The 27,306-nt window shown below is 55.9% G+C and overlaps 1 protein-coding gene across 1 annotated transcript in view; it reads left to right on the top strand.

The window, feature by feature from the left end:
- The first annotated feature begins 4,562 nt into the window (after window positions 1–4,562).
- Window positions 4,563–27,306, top strand: part of AJAP1 (adherens junctions associated protein 1) — a 46,396-nt gene continuing 23,652 nt past the window's right edge. Inside the window, exons 1-3 of the mRNA XM_040588050.1 lie at window positions 4,563–4,860; window positions 22,389–22,631; window positions 22,693–23,063. Coding sequence (XP_040443984.1) covers window positions 4,832–4,860; window positions 22,389–22,631; window positions 22,693–23,063 — 643 coding nt within the window. The 5' untranslated portion in view covers window positions 4,563–4,831. The remainder of the gene's footprint in view (window positions 4,861–22,388; window positions 22,632–22,692; window positions 23,064–27,306) is intronic.

Here is a 27,306-nt window from a genome sequence, read left to right on the forward strand (position 1 = left end):
ATCCTACCCCGTTTAGAGGCACGCTGAGAAACACGACATCCTCCCCTACGCTAAGTTCAACCAGGGCCCCAGAAATTTCTTAAGCAAGCATTTGAAATAAGAATTGTAAGAGTGCCTCAGAGCTGGTGCTAAATATCAAGAAGAGAAAGCACCGAGCTTCTTGCTTAGCTCCAAGACCAAAGTGCTCCCCAGCTCTTTCCCCTGCCCAGTCCTAAGCCAAACGGCTGGCAGGCACCTTACGGGTGGCTTATAAGAGACCTGCAGGCAACAACAGTGAGCACCAGCACCTGAGCAAATTCAGTGTCTGTCTGGGACTGAGGCTAGTGGGGCTTTGCCATGCTCCGGGGCTGTGTTAAGGGTATGGACAACGTAGGCATTTTGTGCTTCTTTCATTAATCTCTGAGGCTTTAGCTTAGTTATGCTACTGGGCTGCTAAGTCAGGGCTTCATGCTTTCTGATTTTTTCTTTTGTCTTGCATGCACACATGAGACAGATTTTGCTTCCACAAGGGATATTTATAGGACATATGTTGGAGCTTGAAGAAGCTGATTAGCAATGTTTAGCTTAAAAAAGAAGAAACTGCATGAGAGCAGCACGGCAAGACAAATACTGTTTGAGATGTTAGCTTCTGGGTAGCAGCTCCCCTGCCTTCCTTGCTGGGTCTCAAGTCCTGGGCAAATGCAGTCGGGGGGACACGGAGCCAGACACGTGAGGCAGGCTCTGCAGCAGGGCTGGCGTTAGTCAGCGAAGGCAGGGTGCTCTGCCTCCTCTGCCTGGGGAAGGACTTTGGGGACAGGGGTGGCTGAATAACACACTTTCCTGGCAACGTGGGCTGAGGCTGGAAAGCTGGGTGATGTCCCCTGGGCAGGCAGCCCACGCTGCAGGGAGGCTCCGTGGGGCTGTGGGAGCTTGCGGTGACTCTTTCAGGCTTGGAGAGTGGGAGAAAGGCAGATGTGCCCCATGGAACTGTTTCTGGCTTTTTCACACCTTCTCACCCTCCCCTCCAGCTCCCCTGCCTTGCAACACTTTCCTTCCAGGGGTCTGGTGTGCTGGAGCTGTGTCTTGCTTCTGCCAAGACCATTAGAGGAGTTTGAGACGTTGGGGGATGTTTTCTTATGTGAATACAAGTCTTGGAGTCCCCTAAGAGCTGCTCAGAGGATAAAAACTACTAGATGCTTTCCAGAATTCTATTCCCTGTCAGCACTGGTCTGACAAACCGAAGTACGATGTTACAAGGAGGCAGCAATTGCATTATACTCCTCTCTTCTTCACAAGCTCTAAGTAACACTTCTTTTTCCGTATGAAAGGAAAATGGGTAATGGCAACCTATTTCTATTGAAGAGACAATTTTCACTCCTCCTTGGCAAGTGTAGCCAGGGCAGCATCTTTCTTTCCACTCAGAGGCAAATTAACGGATTTTGCCTCAAGAACATGATGAGTGAAGTGCACTGCAGCTGTCACGGGTGGCAGCACCCTTGGGGTGCCCACGCTTATTAAAGCTTGCTGGAGCAGAGGGTGGTGGGTGATAATGCAGGTGCTGTTACGGAAAACCTGGGAAGTGCAGTTTCGGATCATAGGGAAACCCGCTCATTTCTTCCAGAACACAGGTCTGCACGAACATCTGTGACCCACAGTGCAGCAGCCAGTTCCTGTCAGTGCTTACAGCTTTGCACCAGCATCAGGAACTTCACTCTCTTTGGAGAGATAACTCTGAGGAGGACAAGCTAGACAAACGAATTCACTAATGACTTCCTTCCCTCCTACTTAAATGGTGGAATAATTCACAGTTCCTGCTCCCGCAGCGGGCTGCTCCGTCTCCTGCCACCCGCTCCCTGCTAGGCAACCCCGGCAGCACTGCTGAGTACACGAGCCAGACAAAAGGGGCCAAGATTGCTGATGGGCATGGATCTGCTTTTCAAAACGCCGGGAAAACGGGTGTGCTGGCTGTTTTCAGAAGGCGCAGAAGCGAGGGGCTCACGTGTTGCCTGGCCCAGCGGCAGGCAGGCAGCAGGCAGGGCCCTCTGGAGGGTCAGATGCCCAAGCCCTGGCCACCTCCCCCCCTCCCGGTGAGGTTTACACTCCAAGCATCTCAAACCGGCCCCGAACCCGAGTAATGGCCTATACATAAAAGCTTTGTGTGCACGCTTGCTTTGCTCCTGTTGAAAGCCTCAACTCTCCTTTGATCTCTTGTTTTTTTTTCTGGTTCAAAAGTACTCTGGGAGCTTCTGGCTGGTGATGTTTCAATGCAGGGCAGAGGACAGAAGCTCTCGAAGAGGCTCAGGGCCAGAGGAAAGCTGACGGCAAGAGCACAGGGCTATACGTTACCAGGGCTCGCTTGCTTTACTTATGTATGTAGAGGTATCGCAGCTGTTTACAGCCAAATAAATATGCTCAGAATTTCCTGCTGGCTTCCAGCCCCCTTTCTCAAGCTCGACCTGGGCTGCCAGGCCCCAGAGCTGCCTGGCCGCGGTCCTGCCCCCCACCCTGGGGTGGTGCCCCAGCGTGCAATCCCCATGCTGGTTCCATGCAGTCAGCACAAATGGGGAAATAATATTTTTTGAAGTGGGGACGAGTTAAGAGGATTTGTTTCAGATACAAGATAGCTCTCATTAATGTTTGCTCGTTTGGGTTTATGTAAGCCATAATTGATTGTCTTCTACTTAACTGCCTTCCAGTATCTCTCAGGCTCCAGAACAGACTCTTACGAGACTGACAATTGCAAGCTCTTCCCTTCTTCTCTCTAAAGATCTTTCAAGTTAGTTAGCCGGGTTTAATGGAGGATAAAGTCACTGGGCTCGGAGTAAAGCTGAGCTTCCTCTTTCAAGTCACCGCACACACCGCCCCCAGAAAGGCTGCGTCCAGGTGGCTCTTGTGCTTTGATACCTGTTTTTACTGAAGCTGTTGTAATTTGCAGCTACGGACATCGTGCGTACAGTTGTGGCTTTGCACGTAAGGAACGTCCCTGGGTCTTACGGCTCCCTCCCCCCAGGCTGCGGAGGGACAAGAGCCCTGCCTGAGCAGAGCCGTGGTCCTGCTTGTCACTGGCCTTGGGGACAGCTGCTCTTCAGGCCAACCCCCAAGACTTCATCCTTCCCAAAGCAGGTTCCTTCTGACCAGGAATCCAAGTAACATGGGGATTTGGATGCTGAACTACAGCACTTCTAGCGGCAGTCGGAGCCGATCCAGCAGGAGCACAATACGGAGCGGGGACTTGCGAGGTGTCACAGGGACAATGCTGACCTTTCAGCAGGCTGCCTGGCTGAAAGGAGGCTCCTTCTCTTTCTAGAACAAGTTTATAGAGAGGCAGAAAAGAAACCCAGTGACTCAGAAAGGCAGCGGAGAGAGACTTGTTCCTACTTAGGTCTTGCTCTCTGGGGTGGCTGTTTTGAACCGAGCGAGCTGTGGGTGTGCAGTGCCCCTTCCCTGCTGGCCCCCTGCGGAGCCAGAGGACGAGGGGACCCGCCGGGCAGTCCCGGCTCTGCAAACCGCAGTCCGGCTCCCCGCACGTAGCCAGGAGCAGCTGAGGAGAATCTGTCCCCAGATTAATGCAAAAACTTCGCGTCTTGCAGCAACTGAACGGAAAGCATCCAAAGGCTCCTTGTTTCAAGAGAGACACTTTTCTTTCGACACAACTAGCTGCAGGAATAATTTAGCTTCTTACTGGCAGCCCCCCTGGAAGGAGCGAACGCGTATCGGGCTGTGATGAAACACCTCTTAAAATAACCAAAGCCTTTCCCCACGCGTGCACTTGTCCTCCTTGTGCTCGGTTGTCTTTAAGCGAGCGCAGAGCAAAAAAAAAGGCACCAACTTTCAGCCGAAGGAGGCTCGGTGGCGGCGGTGGCTGCGAATCTCCGAGGTTCGGGGGCCGGAGGAGGAGGCGGCTGCCGGGGAGAGGCCAGTCGCCAGCGCTCCCGCTTTGCCGGCCGCTCCGTCCCGCAGAAGAGCCGTGCGGGAGCAGCCGCGGGATGCGCTGGCGGTGCCGCCCGGCTCCCCCCGGCAGCCTGCGCCTGCTCGCACGGCCGGCTGGTGGAGCACGCTGCGGCCGCCGCCGGGCCCGCTGCTCCGGCCAGCGGGGCCGGGGGGCGAGGCAACCCCCCCGCCTTCCCCAGCACGCCTCCCCGGGGCTTCGCAGGGCCGTGCCGTGCCGTGCCGGAGGCCCCGGCGGCTCGGGGGACCCCTCGGTGCCGAGCGCGGAGCTGCTCCGGGCGCAGGACTGCGCGGGCGCTGGGGCTAGAGCAGGTGCGTGCGGCCGGGCAGGGCGAGCAGCCGCCCCCCGGGGAGCCACGAGCGAGCTCCGGGGGCCACGGGCGAGCTCTGGGGGGCAGGCGGCGTCCGGGAGCGCGGGCTCGGGGAGTTGCTGCCCGGGCTCGGGAAGGCTGGTCCCCCGCGGGACCCTGCCCGCCGCCGGAGCCGCGCAGAGCCCCGGCCGCCCCCCGCCCCAAGCCCCGCCGCGGAGGGGCCGCGCTCCGCCCCCGCCTCCTCCCCGCGCAACTTCCCCGAGCCGCGGCGCCCCCCACCCCCGCCCCCCGCCCCGCGGGTGCGCGCACAGACGCGGGCGCGCCCAGCCGAGCCCAGCCGCGCCGCGCCGAGCCCAGCCGCGCCTCCCCCGCCGCGCATGGGGGCGCGCAGCCTCCGCGGGCGCGCAGCTGCCCCGCCGCCGTTGCTGAGGGGCCAGGGCAGCCGGCGCAGCCCGACCTCCGCCGGCCCCCGGGCATGCCCGCCCCGCTGGCCGCCGCCTGCCCCGCTGAGCGCTGCCGCGGGCGCGGGGCGGCGCGCCCGGATGGAGAGCTGAGGCGGTGAGCCCCGCCGGGCCGGGCCGGGAGACGTGACGATGTGGATGCGACGGCTCTCGGGAAGCAGGTAGGGCCGGGGAGCGGCGGCCCCGCTCCTCGCCGCCACCCGGCCGGCCGCACTCGCGGAGTGCGGCGATGAACTTGGCGGAGCGGGGCGCGGGATGGCGAGCGGGGCGGGGGGCTGCCGGCGCTCGGGGGGACGCGGCCGGTCCCCGCTCCGGGATGGCCTTCGGCCGGCTCCCCCCGCCCCGCTCGGCCGCCTAGCCCCGGGGCAGCCGTGCGCCGCGGTCCCGCTGCCGGGCAGGCCCCCCCCCTGCCGCCCCGGCGGGGTCCGGAGCCGGGGCCGGGAGAAGTGAGTGTGTGTGTGGGTGGGGGGGCTGTGGTGGGGAGATTAAACGGGAATTACAAAGCAAAGGGGGGGACGGAGGCAAAGTGTTACGTAACACATTTCCATTACCGCTGCGAAGTCATCCGAGCCGAAATCTTGTTATTTCCCCGGTACCGTGCTTGGAGCACGCTCACCCCCCCAGCCCCTGCCCGCCCCCCCCATCCGCAGCCGAACCCCCTTTTCTGGGCTTTGAGCCCATCTGGGTGCAATACGTTTGAAGCAGCAGCGTGTTAAACAAGTGAGATCGGAAGGAAAACTACGCTGCTGTAAGATTTGTGATCCCTTCCCCCCCCCCCACCCCCCCACCCCCCCCCGCCACCCCTTCCTCAGCCAGATTTTCTATCTAAAAAGCACAGGTTTGGTTCGTGTGGGGCAGGGGTCAGAGCCTGCCTCTGCCCCGAGCATCCCCTCCGCGCAGCGGGACAGTGGCTCGGGCGTGTTGCCGTGTTGTCCGGCAGCCTGGAGGGTCTTGCTGCTGCAGAGGGGTCCCAAGGCAAGGGGTCCTGCTCCCGCGGCTGGCACCGGCCCCTGCTGCTGCTCCTCGGGGAGCGGGACTGGGCGCCATGCATAGCTGCGGGGTGAGTGGATGGATGTGGCCCCCGCCGCCCGCCCTCCCCCACGCAGCAACTAGGGGAGCCCATCAGCCCACTCCGCTCCCCGCACCCCTGCGCTCCGGCAGAACATGGCTGCTGCTTTGGGGGTGCGGGAGGGGAGGTGGGCAGAGCCCCCCGAACGCTGCGGGTGATGGGAGAGGCCTTTGTCTGTCGCCCTTTGGAGCCGCGGCAGGCATTGTCCCTCTGCCTGAGCTTTGGATGGAGTCCTGGAGGGTGAAACTTGCAACTGAGGTTTTTGTCTGTGCCGAGGAGCTGGGGGAGACTCTTGGCTTTTGATTTACACTCGCCCGTGCCAGGCAGCATATTCCAGAGGCACGTGGCAAGCGAGCTCCTGATGCCCCCCGGCCTCGTCCCCTGCCCTGGCCGAGGTACCCCGACGGCCCGGTCACGCAAGCATCTTCACGCTGCCACCAGAGATGTCCATCCATCTGTCCGTCTGTCCTCTGAGGATGTGCTGCTGCATGGTGGGAAGGGCAGAGTCTCCAGGGAGTCTGCGGTGATGTAGTGGCCTTAGGAATTACTCCTAGGGAAAGAACCTGAGACGTTTTTCAGGGTGCCTTGCATTTGGATTTAATGTGTGGCAGGTGAACAGCCCAGTGGAGCTGGAGGGCTGCTTCCTGAGGCTGGAGCCGGCAGAAGACCGTTATCTTGGAAACAGAGGACGCCCTCTGCTTTTTTATTTTTGTGAAGAGTTTAGCAATGAAAACAGGAGCCTTCCGGTCTCTTCTCTCCTCGGTTTGCCTTGCAGATTCCTGTGCTGTGTATCCTGGATCCCCAGCGTCAGGCTGTCCTCTTTGCCACCTCGTCAGCCTTCAGTCCCTCCGTGTTTTATTTTTAATAAGAGATAACTTTACTGCTAACCTTGCCTGCTGCTCTCACTTCTCTCTAACTCTAATTGCTTCTGGCTTTATTTCTGACATTTCCCATGTCATTTCCCCTCATTTTCTTGAAGACTGCTGGAAAAATAGCTCCAAGAGAAGCAGTAGACCTTTCCAGTGCCCATTTCACCCCGCACAGCCTCTGCCTGGAGCTGCTGGCTGCCGTGGGGAGATGGTACCTTATTGCTCCTTTCAAGTCGGATTCCTTTCACCCCAGGGCAGCAGCAGCCACCTGACCTTGCAGGCGAGCCTTGCTTTTCAGCTGAGGAGGGCAAGACCTGCAAACTCGCATCACTCGGAATTATTCTGCCCTTGCTTTCGTGAAGGGGAGCCTGCCGCTCCCCGGTTCTGAGCGCTGCAGGCAGCGGGGCTGGGTGTGCAGTGTGGCCCCTTACGGCCCCAGCGAGGTCCCAGGGATGCTGCGGGTCCATTGTGCCCTTCGCAGCGTAGCAGGCACAGCCGTGGGTGCTGTGGGGCACAGGTCTGGTATTTGGGGGGACAGCAGCTACTCTGTTGCTTCCCAAGTGTGCACTGACATACGTGTGCGTGCACGCATCTGTGTGGGTTCCTGCGCCTGTCTATAAGGGCATGGCAGCTTTCTGCGACGTGCCGCCTCCCTGGCTCCTAGCTCTGGCTGAGGACTTCCCTTCCATAGCTACAAATACCGCTTTTTAAACAGTATGGCACGATTTTTACAGAATTTTGCTCCGGCATGATTTGCAGTATGAGGAAAAACACTGTTTGCAATTTCTTCCTGATTGTATAAAACAACTCATTAAAAGCATACATCCCTGTGCATTGACACTGAGGAAACTTTATGGGCCTCGTAGTCACTGCCAAAGCAAACATTTTTCCATGAATTTCACTCATCAAGTTCACGCTGTCAAATGTAGATTCAGCCACTCGTCAAAGATGCAAGCCTTGCAGTCTGGAAAGTAATGAGAGCAGTAAGCAGTGGGAGTTAATGGCCTCCACTGAGGAGTCCTTACTCATCCCGCATCCACACAGGGGCTGAGCTGGCTGCTCCCGGGTGAATTGATTGCCACAGAAATTCATCTAGTGTCACCGGCTATGATACTTAACAGCCACAATAATGCTTGAATAAACTGCACTTTTATGCAGCGGTTCGTACCTCTTAACTGGCAGCAGTTTCACAGATGAGGCAAAGGGAGCGGCGCTGGTCTTTAGCAGCCTCTTACCCAGAGCATGAATAATTGTTGTAATAACGCGGGAGCCACTGCGTTGCCTTTGTGGCATCTCCGGCAGGGTGACAGTCGCGTTGTGGTATCTCTGGTGGGGTGACAGTCATGGGGCTCCCATGGTCATGGACCCGCTGCTTGCCCTGATGCCTTGGGGGCTGCCCTACATCGCCAGCCATCCTGCCCGCCTTTGGGATGTGGGACGTGCGTGCTGCCGGCCCGTCTGCGTCGGAGCACTGCAGCTTGGGTTTGCTTTACGTAACGGTCACCTGCTGAAAAGGAGGAGTTGCTAATTTTCCTCCAAAGCCTGGCCTGTAAAAGGGAACCACCACGAGTAGAGACCAGCTCTCCAGCTGGCCCGATAACCTTGTTCCTGCCTTTCCTCGCCCAAGTCTGAGCCGCGAGGTTGCCCGGCATGGCTTATTTATATTTGTGTCGATGTGTACATATACAGGGTGGCCGTGAGCACCGAGAGCGGCTTTACACAACAGCTCTGTAGGGTGTGAATAATCCATGGGACTTCCAACAGGTCTGAGGTTCATTATGGAAATGTATGCATGCCTAAGCCTTTAAATATAGCTAATAGGAGAAGGACTGGGAGGAAAGATTACAGGAATCAATATGCTGAGCTGGAGGAGTGGGAGCTGCTCCCCTCTGAGTTGCAGTACCTTATATTCTCGTTAAGGGCTGGTGATGGTGAGGTGGGTTACAGCAATTCAAGGCCAACGGAGTCTGGGTTTGAGACCAAAACTCTTCCAGTGTGATGACTTCTGGAAGCCAAGTCTGTTGAGCGGGATCAACAGGGAGGATGGAGCAGCCTCGTTGGCACTTGCACCCCTCATTTAAAACAAAGGATTTTTCCTTCCTTCCATCCTTCCTTCCGTCTGTCTGTCCTTCCCATAATGGATGGTACCGCTGGAAGGGGTTGCCTGGCTAAGCCCAGCGACCGGTGGTGGCTGCCATGGTTTTTCTGGGGATGCTCCCGAAGCTGCTGCTTGGCCCTTCTTTGCCTTGGGTACATGGTTTTCATCAGAGTGCATTTTTTCACTGGAATAACATAAAACTCTGGACCTGAACTGCCTCCTTAAAAACGGAATTTGAGTTGATATGAATATTGCCTGTGGCTCTTCTTACCAGGACCTGCACCTACAGACTTTGATAGCTTACATAATTTCCTGTGATGGAGATGTACTTCATCTAATTTCACTTTGAAATGCATTGATTAAATCAGAACTGCTGGGAGATTTAAACTGAGTCTCTGTGGCCTGAACTTAACTGTGGGAGCTTTACCTGCCTTCATCCTTCAACATTAATTTGGTTTTATGAGGATTCCTCCTGAAATGAGGTTTTGTCTGCCACCGAATTGCTACTGCTTTCTGGGTTTATCAATTTCTTTCCCCGGCTTCAGTGGATCTGTGAGCAGAAGCTATGCTAAAGCCTCCTTTCAGCACGGTGTTGGATGCCATTGCATGGAGCCATGCAGAGAGATGCAGCGGGTACTGATGAACGTTTCTGGCGAGGCTTTGTCTCTCTCCCGTGCTTCTCGGATGGGTGGCCGAAGCTGGAGGTGAAGCACCCGCGCTGCTTGTGGCAGGGCCAGGCGATGCTGCGGCTGAGCTCTCGCCCGGGGCCAGGGATGCTGGGTGTGATGCTTGTGGAGCAAGATGGAGACCTGTAGCAGTACCCCCGAGTGCGGGAGGATGTGTCCTCTCGTCAGTGCTGAGTGATTCAGCCTTTCTGGTACCAAGCAACAGCGATAAAAGAGAAAGAAACCCAGCTTGGCTAGAGATGGATGAGTAGTCACATGGAAATAAGCAGGGATGGGGTCAGAGGGTGCTGGGTGCCCCAGGGCAGGAGGCCGAAGCACCCGCCAGGGACTCACCCGAGGTCCTTCCCGGCAGAGCAGTGGGTCATACATCCCCAGCAAAGCCTTTGAGCTTGGCTCTGGTTTTCTGTCTGAGGCCACTGACTGCCTTTAGGCAGTGCCCCACCACAGTTCAACAGCAGAGGCTTCCCCAGCCCTCAGCCTTTGCTGGCTGATCTGGAGAAGCTAAATGGACTTCAAATAACCCAACTGTATATATAAATAATAAAGCTTGTCATTCATAAAGTGTTCATTTTCAACTCTGATCTGCAAAATGTCTCATTGTGACTTGGAAATGATGTGTAGGCAGGAGATACGCTTTGCCATGTGATGATTTTTGTTGGAATTTGCTCTGTAGGTCTTTCTTGGCAGCTTTTCTTTTCTGGAAGCAGTGCTGCATCCCCAGCGGTGCTGTGCCCGTTCTGCCGGTGGCTGCTGATGTGTCCTGATGAGCGGTGCTGCTGGTGCACTCCAGCAGTGTCCAGCTTGCCCAGTCCTGCATGGTGCTGTGGGGAGCAGCAGCCATTCCCTGGCACTGTGTCCCATGGGGGGCCGTGGCTGGAATGGGTGGCAAAAGCAACGTGCTGGTTCCTAGTGAAGAAGCTGGCTGGCAGTGAGGAGAGGCAGAGCCTCAGCTGCAAATTTGCTCTTAGCCCGGGCAAAGCCGTCCGTGGGCTGAGGCTTGGCTGTTGCAAAGTGCTGAGGTGGGAGCAGTGAAGCTTTCCTCTGCCTGGCTGGGGTGCAAGCGCCTCAAACTCTGCTGGCTTCCAAACAAAGGCTGAGTAAAAGCTGCTTCAAGCACAACACGTAGTCTGGGAGCGGTGATGTGCTTTCTGCAAGAGAAATGCAAGTCTGGACCCTTGAGGTGGAAAAACCGGAGCTTGCTGGCATGCACGTGCCCTTACACGAGCGGAGTGAGGGGATGGGGACGTGCTGGTGCAGAGGGATCTGTGGCGAGGGGGGTGGCTGTCTGCTTGAGGACACCGGCAGAGCAGCACATGCCGTGTGAGGGACTGCACCGTCCCTGCAGGAAAAGGGGTTTATGGACTTCAGCTACGACCTCGCAGGGATCAGTTGTTCCCATCCGTATGGGGCTTTGGCCATGCCTCCCTTTCTGCAGCGTCCTGGGATGTTTGGAAGAATCCTCTTGCGATACCCACTCCAGCTGTGGTTTCTGGCCCTATATATAGGAAATGTGGCTGCGTAATGCTGGCTTTGTAACTGTGTAGTAGAGCTTTTGTGGCCCAGTGTGGGAGGGCTGAGGGCTCGTTGCTCAGCAGACAGCATTAGAGGCTGCGTTAAGAGCAAACGGCGCTAATTGATGTTGCTACTCGACTGCATGTCATTCAGGTTGGAGATGTGGCAAGGTGGGCAGGGAGCCCGGGCTCCCCTCGCCCTGGGATTTGCGTGCCCAGCGAGCCGAGCCCGCGCACGCACGGCTTCCTCGGGGACGCATCCCTGTAATTGTCAGGGCCCCGCACGTGACCCCAGCCCTGCTCCCGATGCCTGTGATAGCATCTCTGCCTCCATCTGCAGGACTGAGTAATGAAGCGTCAATTAATTGACATGGATTAGGACATCTACTTAAGTATCCACCGAAACGTGGGTGATTAATGCCGGGAGCCGAGGCCACGTGGCTGCGCTTCCCACCGGGAGCATGGCTGGGCTCTGCCTCTCCTATTAAGTTTTCTCTGGGAAGGACGAGGATGAGTTACTCATCTTCCTGTGTCTTGGCTTCGTAAGAGGCTCTTTACTCATGTAGCATCCTCCAACGGGAAATATTCAGGACTTACTCTGGGTTCCCATCAAAGTGACATATTCTTCTGACAAAATCAATTTTACTAATTTTGAAGATGAGGACGGATATGTTTCTCATGGGCAATTCCTTGGGGTGTTCTGCTCAGGCAGCTGTCGGGAAGGGATACGATTCCGTGTTTTTCCCTTCCATCCTTCGGGAGGTCCAGACCCGCACAGTGTAGAGGCTGCTGGCGTGCGGACCCGGTGCGAGGTGTGTTTGCGGGAAGCTGAGATACTGCAGGAGAGGCAATAAAACAGTGAGGGATGCGGGAGGTCTGTCGCCACCAATCTGCCTGGCAGAGACCTCTGTCTCTCCTTTGGAGATAACACTCTGAAAAGTTTAATCTCTCCCACAAAGGTTTTTGGTGGTGGTTTGTTGTTTGTTTTTTTTAATGAGATGCAAAACACAGCTATATCTGACTCACTAGCTATTAGGCTCCAGAGGGTGTGTGCCCACAAACAGCGCAGTGTTTTCTAGGCGCTGAGAGTGCCTCTGGTGACGCGTGTTCACCTTGATCTGGTGGGGTTTCACTCCTGTGGCTCTGGAGCGGGAGAGCCTGCGAGCTGCCTGGATGCTGTACGTGTGATGAGGTGGCCGTGGCAGGGAGAATTGGTCTTCTCCATGAAAAAGAAATTGTTCGGTGCTAAAAGGGGATTTAAACCTTTGTATGAAAGGATCAAGAGTCTTTGCCCTGGATTTCATTCTCGCTGCCTTCCCTTTCTATTTTGGTTCAGCTTTTTCTCCATCTTTTTGGGCTGCTCTCTTTTCCTCTGTGAAGCGCGTCAAGCTGTGAGCCTGCTGTGGGGCTGGGCAGAGCCCCAGCGCTTGGCTCGGGAGCTGGGGGGGCCGGGGGCTCCCCGGCAGTGCCGCAGCCAGAGCCTTGGCCAGGTGGGGCAATGCCCTGCGCTGTGCTCCCCTCCCTCGCGCCCCAGCTCTCGTGCCTGTGCTTTCTCCAGGCTTTCCTATTGATGTTTGACACCTTTAAAGGGTGCTCCACCGCTTCTATTTTTTTTAAATTGTATTTCTCGCTCCTTAAAAGCCATCTGTCTATCTGTCTCCTTTTAGAGGCTTTATTTCTCTTACTTTCTTCATTTCTGTAAGAGTTACCGGAGCTTTTGAAACTCTTCACGCTTTCTCTGCGTTAGCTCCCGTGGATGGCTGCTGAGGTTTCAAGGCAGGCTGTGCATCCCTGGGCTGCCAGGGATTTCCCGGGAGAAAGCCAGGTTTGGATCTTGGGTTATTCTGGTGTAAATTGAGAGCAGCTCTACCAGGAGACCACAGTGCTGGAGTTAGACCCGAGCAGGTCGGATTTCCCAGGGAACCGCACAGCCCCATGCAGACACCCAGCCCTTGCCGTGGGGAGAGGTCAGCTGGGCCCTGTGCCGGTCATGCCAGTGTTTCCAGTGGGTTCAGTGCTTGCCTTCATTCCTGGGAAACCGGAGCAATTTGAGGTCATTAAAAATCTCATTAGAAGATGTTTTCTCCCTGAGTATTTTCCACAGTCGGTTGTATTTCCCATTGATGCAGGTACCTCAGTGGGCAAAGCAGTGGAGTCGGACGCGCAGCTCCTGCCAAGCCCTATTGTGTTACAGCAATGCAGTGGACCTGCGTTAATTACTTTGTTTTAAAGCTCATTAAGCTGCTACTTTATACTTACTGAGCTAACTTATCTTATTTTTTTAGATCAAAGCGTTTCCTGTGTAAGTTGTAATGACACGCTTGAGCACATTTATTTAGAGGCTAAGATAAGCTCTTGGCTTATTTACCAGTGAAGTGGTGGTGGTAAAGGGAGGTGCGAGCAGCAGTTGTGCCGTGATCTTCCTCTCTGCGTGGGTCCCCTCAGAGCCGGAGGGCTGGGTTGGAATAGTCACTTTTTTCTTGAAATGACTGTGCCTTTGTGGATACGGGCTTCAGAGGAGGGAACCCCCTGGTAAGGCTCCTGCTGCAGCCTGGGCTCAGGCAGGAGAATCGCACTCCTGGCAGGGTGGGCCCCGTTCCCACCGTCCCATCCCGCAGCGTTTGGGCTTTGCATCCCGCTCATACGCCCTGATGCGGACGTTTTGTCCGAGGAGGAAGCCTGATCATCCTGCACAAGCCTGGCTTTGCCCACAAATTGACTATACAGGTGGTAAGCGTGTGGCAAAGGAAGAATATTTGTGAGGAGAGCTGGGACACGGGCAACTCCTTCCTTTGTGGCTACAGGGGGAAGCGTGCCTTCCTCCGGGAGCCGCTAAACCCGACCACTGTCCTTATTTATTCTGTACAGCATTAGGGATGATCTCTAAGCTCCCGGGTTTAGTGCTGTCATACATATGTCGCAGTCCCTTCCCTTAAGCCGACCAGTTTTTGCATGTCTTTGGTAAAAGGGGGGTGGTGGTGATGATGGGAGAGGTCTCTCGTGGCAGTGATGGGAGAGGGCAGCGTGGTCCTGCGTGCCTGGGTAGGTGTTAGCAAGTAAAGGCTAGGAAGCGATTTTGTCGTGCACGTGAGGTGATGGAATACACAAAGAGGTTTAGATAGAAGGTGAAATCAGGGGAAAACCTGTTTCCTTAGGTGTATGGGATTTTTCTAATATCACCAAGAACGGAGCTCAAGGCTGTGACTCTTCAACAAGTTTTTTGGTGGATTTGGAATCTGAGAGAAACTTCCCAGCAAGTTGTGTCTGAACTGAAGCTCTTGCTGCTGCCTGGTCCCCGGTGCTGGTGCAAAATTCGGGGGGGGATGAGTGGGAGAAGTTGGCACCAGGTGCAGGTTTGGGCTGGAAAGCCAGCGCTCACAAACCCCCTTTATCCAGGCGGGACAAAAGCTGAGTGTTATTTCCGACGGGTTGATGAAATGCCCCACTGTCCGGCCCTGCCATGCTAAATGCACACAGTGTTTGCTGGCTGGGTTGGCCGAGCGGCGGCGGGGGAAGCGGTGGCCACGCCGTGCCTGCTGGGGGGGATGCTCCGGCGGTACCCCAGGCTGCAGGTCCAAGCTGTGTGCCCTTGGGCAAGTGCTCGGGGCAGTTTATTGCCTCGCCAGGGTGGGAGGCAGCATGACCACCAGCCCCTGCCCGCAGCAGGCAGCGCAGGCAGCTCGGGGCGGCTGGCAGATGACACTGCAGCCTGCTGAGTCTTCCTGGGGGAGCTAGACCATGCGTGGAGCTCCTTCTGCCAGAGCAGCAGTGGGTGAATCATTGGGCGCCAGTTTTGCACAGAAATTTGCTGAGGACATTTCTCTGTCTGAAGGTCCATGCTGACTTCTAGGCTTCCTGGTCCTGGTGCTTCTCAAATCCTGTCAGAAATAATCCTGCAAGACTGGGGAAAAAACTCTACAGCCCATGTTGTGCCCTTCCTAGAGCAAGTCGAGCTGGGCTGGCAATCTTGGACAGTGTTGGCCAGCTCGCTGCGTTAGCTGAGTTCTTGCACTCATCCTCAGGCCAGCTGCAGGTGCTGAGCATCCCTTAGTCCTTCGGCATCCTTTAAAATCTTTGAAAATGGGAACTGAATGTGAAACCTGGGGTTAAAGGTCGGCTTGGCTTTGGTAGCGACCAGGCACGTGGCGAAAGCCTGCTTTTGCCGTTGCAGCAATGCTGCGTGTGCCTGTTCTCTCTGGTTTCTCCTTTTTCCCCCTCTTTCCCATGTTGCTGTGCCAGACTATGCCTTTTCTCACAGTGTGGGTGTGGAATGTGCCGGAGGGGTCCTGCACCAGAGAGGTCCTATGCTGGTGGGCTCCAGCACCAGCCCCGCACTGCTGTGCTTGGGGCTTTGCCCTTTCTCTGCCTCCAGCAAAGGATGGGACCCAAAGGCAAGAGCAGCCAGGGCCGCGGCACTGCTGTGCCAGATCTGTTCGCTGACTGCTTTGGCAGGGTCTGCACCTACCGCATCAGCATATTGGCGGTACCGCTGGGTATTAATTATGCCTTCCGCACTCGCGGCTATTCAAATGTTAAAATTGTTTATTTGCAGCTGGGTGAGCTCAAGACAGAGGCAGAAAAGCGAGCGGCTCCCCTCCACAGTGGCTGCCCTCCTGCCGCCCTTTTCTCCACAGGGTGCAGCTCCCCAAGCACAGGCAGGGACAGGTCCGGCCTCTTCCTTCTCAGCATCTCTGTCCTGGGGAGGACCCGCTGCTCCCCAGCCCCAGCCAAACTCTTTCCACCCCATTTTCCCAGGGAAACGGGCGCCGTCTGCCTGGCCGCAGCATTGTGATGGTGAGGATTCAGCCTATTTCACCCTCTGCTGATTTCCCTCCATGATAAATCCTATCCCCTCCACCACGGGAAACGATGTCAGCTTAATTACTTGTGGGGAGAAGGGGGAGAGCGGAGGAACTTAGGACTTGTTTTAAATATCACTTTTATTAGTAGGTAATCCTGAAGCTCAGTTCTGTAATATAGATAGGTAGTGATGTGGCACATTTAATTTACCTAGGTGCTACTGTGTGTCAGCTTTTGTGCCTTAATTCCCAGTCCTGGCTTTAAAGAGCTTGGCAGCCATATTTTTGCAAATTTAGAATTATCTTGGAAGAAGTCAGGGCTGCAGACAGCACAGTGAGTAGTAAGTTCCCAGTTCCCCTTGAGTCTGGGTTTGGAGCAGCTTGTCCTGAAGTAAAACATCACTTAGGGTAGAAGTGCTTGGGCCGGCAGTGCCTGCGGTCCTTTGCCTCTGTGCCGGTGCCTGGGAGAGCAGGGCAGGATGCAGTGGGCACCTTGCTGGGATGGCCCGTGGGGTCTCTGCTGATCCTGCAGCATAACTTGCCGTGTGTCTTTTGGTACTTGTCCATGCCGCCGTCTCATGGGAAGGTGCAGCTTCCTTCCTCCCAGCCCCAGCGAGGGTCCTGTTCCAACCATGAGTGAAATGGTGATGCTCTATTTCCATGGCGATGGCTGCTAGTGTCACAACAAAGGACAGTCGCTGCACTGCAGGGATCATCGCTCAGAAAGCGGGGCTGGAAAGGAGAGCGGCTGCTGCAGGCGCCGGGTCTGCAGTCCCCACCTCGGCAAGGACACACGATTGCGGGCCAATATCTGCCGCTGCCCGAGCTTTCCCCTCTTCCTCTTGCTCCGGCGTGGAAGTCACCTGCTGAGATGCAGCGGCCTCATTCTTTTCCCGTACGAAGCCAGCGAGTCCCTGCACATACTCTCATAATGCGCTGTGCTCCAAACGCCTTTGTAGGACACGCAGCTGCGCTGCCAAGGATGCTTTTCCTAGAGTGTGTCTTGCCTGGGACAAGCAGACATCGCCCTGTCCCTCCGGCCGCAGCTCCTGCTTGCGCTCTGAACATTTGCAGGAATGCTTTTGTCTCTGTCTTTGATCAGCGTTTGGAGATATGAAATGCTCAGAGTTCGTAAATCATCCCGACGAGGACATAACCTTGATTCCCTGTGCAATACCAATAGATTACCTAACAGGAGGCATGAAATGGAAGAATGGCTCCATTTGTATAATTCTGCATTAAAAATCAGCCTATTCTGCATTTAATGCTGCCTGTGAAGTGTCTCCACAGTCAGGGGAGAAAGGGGCCGGTGTTGGAGAGCGAACAAGTACCTTATGAAAGGGACGCAAATAGGCACCTCTCACCGGCGCTGCCCTGGGATTCACACTCGAGTGAGTCCTTTGAGGCTTCGGGGAATGGGTTGTGCGCAAATGGCTCACAAGCTGCTGACAGTTCGTGTTTTGCAGTTTGTCGGGGCCACTCAGTGGCCATGATCCCAGTTAATTACCTAGACAGATTACCTGATTCTGGGTGCACAGTGGGTCGCCTGGTTTTATAGCCGCTGGATTAACCCATGTCCTGTCTGTGTCATTTGAGGGGTCCCCAGGGGTCCCTGAGACTGGGACGGGGGGGTTCCCTCCTGTCTGGGCACCTCCTCTGTGCACCGGCCATGCTGGATGTTCCTGGTTTCCCTTCCATGTGTGAAGGTCAGCACCACGTGCACAGAGGCGACAGCAGCCAGTTTCCAAGGCAGCATCCCAAAGCAGCGCTGTGCTTCGCAGCTTTCAGAGCTGCATGAATTAAAACCTCAGGAGTTATAGGGAGTTGGCTGCTTCTCTGGAAACTCTGGTTGTCACCGGGGCATGGTGCAGAGTGGGTGTGCGAAGTAGCCTGGCACCGGGGTGCTGCCAGCCCTGGGTTCAGGGAGGTCTTGCTGGGCTCTGCGCTTTGCCCTGGGGGTGCTTATGCTAGGCTGCCTCTGTGGATAGAAAAGCAAAATAATGTCTGTGGAGGGCAGCAGGAGAGGGGTTTCGCTCTGTTTGTCCTGACTGCTCTCATCTTTTGTCTGTGCATTGCTTTTCCTGAGGATTTCTGTCCAACTTCCACACTGTGCTTGGGTACTGTGCCAGTGCATGCAGCTCCATCATTTCAAAAGCACTAAGCAACCCTCAATGCTCCTTATTGATTTGGAACCATCGTGTAGTCAATGCAAACAGCTCTACACACCCGTGTAGCCTGCGCACGTGCTTCAGAGTTGCAGCTGCTTTGCAGGGGCCGTGGCTGCGAGGCGGCGGCCCTGGGGCGGTGCCCAAGGGTTGGGGTTCAAGGCCGTGATGTGGGTCGAGTGGGGCTGGGGGATGCCTTTCCTTGGCTGCGGCTTCACATCTTTGTAAGGTAGCCCCAGGAGAGAGATAATCTTGCATTTTCAGCTCTGCCGCAATCCGAGATTGCTAATTACCAGAGCATTTCTCTTGTGTGTTCGTGCTCCTCAAAACGCTCAGGGGCTTGTGGCTATAATGAAGCTTCATCAAGGTGGGTGGGATCCAGTCATCCCAGCCTTTCCTGGTGGGGAAGGAGCTGAAGGCGCACGGGGCTGGTGGCAAGAGCCATGTTGACGCTGCCTGTGGGGGTGGTAAGGCCGGAGGAGCTGGGCAGCATCACTCTGCAGCCCTGGGCGTGAAAGTGTCCCGGCAGCTTCTTCCCAACCAGCGAAGAGCGTGGCGAGCTCACATCCTCCAGCCTCCCCGAAATTAATCTCTCAAGTGCCAACTTCCCTCCTCTTCAAAGCAAGCGGCTGCATCCGAAAGGATTAGGGAAGGGGTTTTCATACTGGAGAGAGTTCTGAAACATGCCGTGTATGGTGGGAAGGCTGTGATGGCTCCATCCAAAACACCTTCCGCACCCCTATTGCTGTCACTTTTAAAGCATAGATTGGCTTGGGTGGGCTCAGCAAAGCAACCTGGAGTGCTTAATGTGCATGATCCCTGTAATTATCCAAGTAGTTTCCTTGAAATCTACTCTTGCACTTCTCGCGAAGAACAGGTAAATATTTGTAGGAGTTTCCCTTACTGTGTGAGAACACGGCTGCCTCTCCATCCATTAAACCACAGGAGAGGATTTGTGGTTCGCGAAAACAAGGGCTTCGGATGAGGAGGGCGAAGAAGGGATTTTATCTTCTCAGATATCTCTGCTGCTCGTTTCTTTTTTTTCTTAAACCCAATTTCAGAGTTTTGTTGAATTTTTCCTTGAGTTTGAGAAGTATTTTGGGATAACGTTCCCATTCATCTCCAAGACGGGAAAAAAAATAACATGAAAATTGCCTACGCTCCCCATCTCTTTGCAATGGAAAAAAAATGTGGTTTGTGTGTGCTCTTATGGGGGGAGTCATGAGTAATCAAAATCTGGATTGCCAGAGGGTTCTGCAAGCAGCGTAACCGCAGCCCTGCCCGGAGCATCCCTCCAGCTCCCCACAAAACCCCGGCCAGGGCTGGGTTCGTGCCCCAGCCCAGGGCAGCTGGGTGCTGCGTGCATGGCTGATAGATTTGTCCCCTTCCCTACAGCAGCCCCCCCTGCTTTCAGCGCAGCCAGTGAGTTCCTCCATGCAGCAAAGGCTCCTCTTGCCTCTGCTCTCTGGTGAGGTGCAGCTCGTGCAGTTGGAGGAGGGTTTGTGCCAGTTGATGTCTTGGCACAGCTTAGACATCCTCTGAGTAGCGTGACTTTCCACTCGCGCCTCTTGAGAGGCGAGCGAGTGCTCTCCTGCCAGTTTCGACAGAGGCAGAGGCACGGGGGTCGCCAGGGCTGGCGTGTCAGGAGCCGCAGCCTTCCATGGGACAGCCTGTTTTTTGGAGGGACAAGCACATGGTGGTGGGACCTTCAGGAGGGACACGTCCCCTGGGATGCTCTTTGGGAAGCCTCTCGGGCCACCTGCTGTGGCAGGGTGCTCAGGCAGGGCTGGGGGAGCAGCAGGGTGGCTGGAGCCCCTGGCTGCCGCTGGCCCTCCACGCGCTGCCGCATCCCCGCCGCCGCGCCGAGTGCATCGTGCTGCGTTGCCTAGACAACAGCAACTCCTACACGCTGCTATTTATTCTGAAGGACACTTGCTCTTATCTGTTGTTGCAAAGCCCTCAAAAGATTGCATGCCACGCAGAATTCCTCTGAGGTAACCGGACTTGCTGCTCCCGTCCCAAAATCCCAAAAGCTGCCTCCTGAGGACATGCCAGCCAGTGGGGTGGCCAGGACAATGCCTCCTTGGTGACAGCCCCTCAGCTGACATCACTTGAAGGGACACGGGCAGGAGGGCAACCTGCGCTGTCCTTGGGGCAGCTGCTGCGTCTGAGCCATGGATGTCCCCCGCTGAGTCCCTCCCCATCACCAGGGGCTCTGCCCTGGGGAGTGATGTCAGCAGCGAGGGACACCCCTGCCTTTGGGTGTCACTCAGCACTGCCTGGCCACGCTTGGGGATGGGCTTCTGGCAGGATCCACAGGAAGCCGGGGGTTGTACGTTGCATTTTCCCATGTGTCCTCTGCAGGAGGCAACAGTGATGCTTGGGCAGGTCCCATGCAGGAGCACAAACCCCTGCAAGCTCAGGGCTGCCATCACTCTGGCTTGGGAATGTCACAAACAAGCAGGAGGAAATGGGAAGAGGGAAAAAAAATGTGTTTTTCCTACTAGATGCCAGTATAGAGGACTGGCATTTTGTCTTTCAGAAGCTTCCACACAGCGGCTGGGATTTAGCCAGCACCAAGTTTGGGCTGGGCGCATCATCTCTTGCCTCGTTTGGCAGCTATTAATAAAAGCGCGCCACGTGCACTGCCTGCTTGCAGAGAGCTGGACAGGCAGGGAAGAGGTTTGGGTGCATGCATGGGTGGCACGAGAGGCAGTACCTGGGGCGAGCGTAGTGCCAGGGAGGTACCTGGCACCTTTCCTTCCTTGCAAGGAGGTGTTTCAGGTGGTGTTAGGGTGTCAGGCAGAGCCTGAAAACAAGCCTGACATGCCACTGGAGTGAACATGAGCATTGAGAAGGTGAACTTGTGTTTAAAGCTCTTGCTGGAAGCCTGAACTCCCGCCTCCTCGCTGGTGGAGGCATGGTGTTGCCCGTGGCACTGCTGATGCACGGCACGTGGGGGATGCTCTTCATGCTGCCCCCCATGGCACTGCCACCACTCTGCCGGCCTCTAAAAAAAAAACCAAAACCCACCCCACCAACAATGTGTTTTGGGTGATTTGTTTTTTTGAAACCTTCCTCCCCCAGCCTGAACTATTTTGGTTTATGTTGTCTGTTTCTGGCTCTTCCCTTTCTCCTTCTGCGCTCTTTCCCTGTGTCGCCTTATTCCTCCCCAAAATAAATGCTGTTACGCTTTGAAAAAATACCCAATTAGGAAAAAAAAAAAGAAAAAAAGAGATTCTCTGAGTAGAAAAAGCCTGTGCCTGAGAGTATCCAGGTCAGCTCCTTTAGCTTCATTTGCTCACGCATGGAGGGAGTGTACAAATGCTTCTGTCAACCAGATGCACATTTTGTAGTGCTACCAAGGACTTTACGGGGCGCAGCGCTGCGGAGGATTAGTCTATTTAGCCATGTAAAGCTCTCATTAACTCCTGCTGAGTTCGACAAAAGTCTTTCTTGTGTAAAAGCTAAATAAAATGGAGTAAAGATTTTTGGGCTTTGGCCTAATGATTTTTCTTCTGGGAAAAAAAAAAAACAAACAAGAAATATTTGTGTATCAGGCATTTTCTTACCATGAAACACTGTGCTTCATGTGGGATAGCATCTCAGGTGGAGCAGAATCTCGCAAGGTGCGATGCTGCTGAGGAAGTGAGAGGGCTTTGATATGACATGGCTTGACGTGCTGGTGGCACGTTACATCAAAGCAAATTTTAAATCCTGAGCCTGCTGGCGGCTCAGTGGGATCTCCAGCTATTCTGTGAAAGAGCCGTGAAAGGGGCTGCTCGTCCTTCCCTGCTAGGTCAGGGGTTTTGCCGAGGAAGCTCTTGGGTCATGTTCAGCGCTGGGTGCTGTGCTCTGCAGGAGGGGATGCTGCTGCTGCGGTGTGGGCAGGCACCTTAACAGGAGGTGGCTTACACGTGCAAATGCAAGAGTCCGTGGACTCTTCTGCTTCAGCTCTTCGAGGGATTAATACTGCTGCGCTCTGCGGGCTGGCTCCTTGTGCCTTGGCTTGGAAAGCCAGGGAGCAGAGGCTGGGCTCCCAAGTGGCTTAGAGACCCTGGGGCAAGAGCTCTGACTGCCAGCACTCCTTCTGCTTTAGATAATTCACCTAAAAGGGCTGCATTTGGGCAACACAGATGGTGGCTGCTGCCTCAGGGCAGTTTGAGGTAAAACCCTTCCTCGAGTTGTTCCGGGCATTCAGAGATGGACTGACAAGCAGCAAAGCTGGGGTTTAGGATGGGGGTCCTTGGTCTGCCATGTTCGTGGTGGTGGGTTTTGCCCTGGGAGGAGGGTGGGGAAGGGGTGCAGGGTGCCCTGCGATGCTGTTTTGCGGGACACTGCCCAGAGCACAGGGGGAGGGGGACGGCGCTGCCTTTCCACGCTGCTGGGTGCTGCTTTGGGTGGCCAGGCTTGGGGAGCCAGGGTGTGCCGTGCTGGGAGGGATGCTGGGCTGCTCCCCTCCCTTTCTAACACGGTCACTGTCTGTCCACAGGTCAGGTTGCCCGCTCGGAAGCCATGCTTGGATTTTAATAGCCATGTTCCACCTAGCCATGGACCTTGCCAGCTGCCAGCCCCCAGCCAGCGGTGCCGGGGGGAGGCTCTCGCCACGGCCAGCGCTCCGGCACAGACTGTCCCGCAGCTCACTGTGGGGCGCGGGGAGCGGGGAGGAGCTGCGTCGCCCCGGCCCCCCCTGGACCTGCACCCCTGCACCCCCCCCTGCAGAGACCCCGCTCCCGCCGGCTGCCCCCCACTGCCCCGCTGCCCACCGGCCGCCCTCCACGCCGGCTCCGCTCCCGGAGGGGCCGGCGGCACCTGCGTGGCCGTGGCTTTGCCCCACGGGACGGACGACCCACGGCGCTGCCCGAAGTCATCGTTTGGGGCCCTACGGGTGAGGAGGACTCCCTGGAGAGCAGCACGCTGCCCAGCGCCTTTGCCACCGCCGCCGCCACCACCGCTGCCACCACCACCACCACCACCACCACCGCTGCTGCTGCCACCGCCGCCGCTGCCACGCCACCCCGTGCACCCCCCAGCACCCCAGCTCCCGCGCCCGGTGGGGATGTACCCCGCAGCAGCCCTGGTCGCACCAGCACCGCCGAACCAGCTGCCGGCCACAGCAGTGGCGGCAAGGACGCTCGCCCGCCCCGTGGGCTGGGAGACACCACAGGTAGAGTCTGCCAGGCGTCCAGTGCGGCAGCGGGTGGACTGGGAGGGTTGGGGGGTCCTGGAGCAGAGGGGTCACCGCCACAAGAGTTTCCCTGGCAGCAGAGCTGCCTGGGACAGAAATAAGTGTGGGATGTTAAATAAGAGCACTCGGGAGGCAAGCGGCAGCTCTGATTCATCGCTTTTATCCGAGGCGTTTTCCAGCAGCTTGCTGTGTTTTTCCCATTAGCAGTATCCATCCATAGCCCATCGTCTGTAATCGTGTTTAGTGCGGTGCTCGGCACGGCGATGCGTTCCCCCAGCGCTATCTGCTGCGTGGACGTGGATGGGAAAGCTGCTTCCCATTTATTTCAAATTATATTTGTTATTGCTAGTATTAAACTGTGGGATACCGTTGTATAGTTTACAGAATTTACTCACTGTGCATCGACTGCTTTTAGCCCACAGTGATCTTCTAGTGAATCGAAAAAGAATTTTATGGCCTAATCTTAATCCAAATTAATTTATCTGGCCTGCCCTGCTTGGCAGAAATAGATGAGGCAACCATAATGTTGTTCCTGACTTAAAGGAGTTATTTATAGCAGTGAAAAATCTCAACCTACACACCTTTTAAAAAAACCGCTGGAATCGGCTGCACAAATTAGTGAGGGAGTATCAGTAATGACTGCTGACATCAGCTGCTGGCTGCATCACACGCATGATGAGGACTTCAGCCTGGTGGCCCCAGACCTGCCACAGTCGGTGCCTCTGTCCTCGGTGGCATTGCCCGCGCCGGGTGTGCGGGGTCCGGTGGGCTCATTGCTGTCAGCCGCCTGTGGCAGCCCGTCCTGCTCCGTTTGCTGCGGGTAGGAGGATGGCTGCTGGCACGTGCTGGTGCTCAGCAACTTGCTGGAGTCAGCTGCCTCGTTCGGGTGAGGACGAGCTGCCGGTGCTGCCCGCCTGCCCGCCGGTGCTGCCTGCCTGCCCGCCGGTGCTGCCCGCCTGCCTGCTGGTGCTGCCTGCCTGCCTGTCGGTGCTGCCCGCCTGTCTGCCCGCGCATGCCACCGCTGCCCTCCCCGGCAGATCGGCAGAGACCGCAGCCCCGGCAGCCTCCCAGGGGACCGGCTGCTTTAATCTGCCAGCTCTTAGCTCTAATTAGGGGCTTTTTCTGGGATTGGAGTTTTTGCTAATTAACTTCTTTTCGCTGAGTGGTGAATACAATGAATTCCTTCCCAGGGCTAAAGGACCTTTTTGATCTCAGCCCGTCCACCCTAAATTGAAAAGGGCTTGAGCTCTGGATCTGTTTTTCCCCCCACCGCTGGGACTGATCACGCAGGAGAGCTCCTGCTGGGGAGCACCGAGCCCCTGCCCTGCCTTGGGGCCAGCATTTTGGGAGCAAGCGGCCAACGCCGTCTCAAGGCACCGGCCGTGCCATTGCCGTGTTGCTGGCGGTCTGCCTGTGCGAGGCCGTGCGTGTTTCCAGCCCAGCTCCTCTCTGTTATGTAAGCTTTAGCGGCTGGAAGTGTTTGTTCTCTGCTGGGAAAAACATATGGCTACAAATTAGGATTAGGTAATTTGTCTGTACTTTTTAATTTGCCTCGGCAAGCATTGCAAGTCCTCATCCCGTAAGGCGCCGCACGTCGTGATAGGAGCCTGGAGTGGGTGGGTGGGTGGGGAGGGATGCTGCTCTCGCAGCTTGTGGTCCTTCAGTTTTTTCTGGCAGCAGCCCTGGGGGTCAGGGTGGTCCTGCCTGCAGCACCCAAGGGAGCTGGGGCCACTGTGGGAGCTGGCAGAGCTGCCCCAGGGCTCCCGCAGCAGAGTGGACCCGCGCTGCCCAGCATGCCAGCAGCACCCTTGTTCCCGTTGGATTGCGTGCTGCCATTGCGCTAACGAAGGTGCTGCTTCCCTCCTGCGCCGTGCCCTTGCTTCCCTCCATGCATTGCCAGAAAGGGACTCACTGCTGGGTGATGCTGTGGGCCTGCGGGGGTCCCTGGGCTGGGGGCACTTCAGCAAAGGGAAGCAGCTCACTTAGACTAGCCATGAAAGCAATTCTGCTCAGTGAGATCTTCCTCTCGCCCTGCTCCTCCATGCTGAAGAAGTGAGGAAAAAAAAAAAGCCAGAAACAATGTCTCCATGACTCACTAGCAGCAAAAACAAGCTTGAAAAAATTCCGTTGGAATAGCGAATGCTCTGCTTGTAGGTAGAAGAGGAGGCAGACAAACAATTACTTGTAATGCCGAGAAAGAAAGGAGAGGCTGGTATGTGCTGCCGTGGCTTGGTGGGTGCCGCCGTGCCGCGGAGTTGTTCTGGGTAACCCACAGCTCAGGTGTGTTTGTCCCGGTGCCACCTCTGCCTGCTCGGCGCTTGGCAGAGCGCTGATGGCAGTCAGATGGGGACGCAATGTGTTCACCCAGGCGTAGTTTATGCTTATGCTTTTCAAAAACGTGCTTCCTTTTTTGGGGGCTGTCATAATCATTTTACGCTGGAGCACGGAAAGAGAGAAATAATTAAAATTCCAGCATGTTGCAAGAGGCAAGGGGCTGTAAGGAGCTTTCACCGGGCGGCCACATGGATGCTCTCCGTGCGGGCTGGACTCCTCCACTGAGGCAGAGCATCCTCCTGTACTGTGGTCTCAGCCAAAAAAGAGAAGAAAAGAGGAGAATGAATCAGAGACTGTCAGAGCAAAGGCATGAATTGCACTTGCTGGGTTGTCTGAGGCTCTCCTTTCAGTATTATTAGAATAAAGCCGTCTTTAATTAAACTTTTAAGTGCTTTATAAGGCAGAAAACTTTATGCATTGTCTGCTGCTCTTAATGGGTGATTTGATCACTGGTACACAACGAGGCTGGCATCGTGCTCTGCAAGCTGCGTGCTGGTGAAGGAGCCGGTGCTAAGGGGCACTCCCTCCCCATGGCTGGAGCAGAGGTGGGGGCCAGGTTTGCCAGCTGAGGGGGGGATCCTGGGTGGAGGCAAGGGGCTGCATGGGTGCTGGCACGGGTGCTGGCATGGGCACCCATCATCCCAGCAGCCAGAGTCATGGCATACTCCAGCCCACCCTCTGCTCCTTCCCACCACTGGCCAGGAGCGTGTCAGGAATTAGTAACAATAGAGAGACGTTCACTTCCCCATGGGGAGATGACCCTGCCTTCAAAAAGAGGGTGCAGGAGAGGGGGCGCTGGATGCAAGAAGATAGTGGATGCAAAAGGCTTCAAAGGAATTAATTAAAGATAAAATGTGTTTAAGAGAAGACCCTGGGCAGTCAGGATGGAGCTGCCTCTTTGATCCGCCGTGCAAAGGCGTGGGGAGCCATGGCAGCCGGGGGCCGGAGAGGAGGCGAGGGGGCTGGATGGCATCTCCTGGGCCAGCGCCCACCAGTCGCCATTCCCAGGGGGTTCCCCAAGGAGCCTCTGTAAGGCCATGCATCAGCTGCAGTTTTCCTTAAGGAAGGAGGAGGATGGCTGCAGCAAGCAACGTGGCCGTAAGCTGAGCTCTCTCTGGCAAGGGAGAAGGGACTCTCTCTCTCCCCAGGATTAGCAGGTGCCGTGCGTGCGTGTGTGCCTTCACCCACGTCTGTCTAAATGAGCCAGAAACTCTCCTCTGCTGCTCTCAGAAGTATTTATTGCTCGCTGATATTTGCTGTAACACCTGAGAAGATAAGTCCCAGTGTCTTTAGCATAAGCCTCTAGGATCTTCGTTCTTGGCAAGAATATGTCTCAGCAGCAACAGCAGGATACTCCCCTCCTTTCATCCGTCTGACCCAAAATACTGGGAGGTTTCCAGGAACCTTGGTGGGTTTTTTGCTGAAGAGCTGCATTTTCAATTCTGGATGACTAATGCTGACTGGGCTGGGGTTCGGATGCTGATGCCCTGGTTTGCCAGGTGGAAAACTGAGGGGCTTTGCCTGCCCAGACTGCTTTGCAGGCAAGAGGGGTGTGAGGAGGAGCGGATCCAAGGCAGCTTCCCAGCACGGTGGGTCGGGCAGTCGATCAGCTGGCTTTGTACCAGAACCAGGTTTTCCAAGAATATCTCCTCCCCTATACCTAACCCTCGTGGTTTTAGTAAATTATTTTTCTTAGAAGCTATTAAACAGCAGTAGGGTTTGTGTTAACGGCAAAGTCTGACTGATCCCCCCTGGGAAAGGCCATTTGTGGCTGCGGTTGCAGCAGAATGGCCGCACACCGCTCCTGATTGAATTTTTCTGTCCGAAAGCAGCTTTATTGGCTGGAGGAGGCTTTGGGGGATCAGATGCATTTTCTGATCGGGAAGTT

Source organism: Falco naumanni, chromosome 3 (assembly GCF_017639655.2).
Source record: "Falco naumanni isolate bFalNau1 chromosome 3, bFalNau1.pat, whole genome shotgun sequence".
Taxonomy (NCBI): domain Eukaryota; kingdom Metazoa; phylum Chordata; class Aves; order Falconiformes; family Falconidae; genus Falco; species Falco naumanni.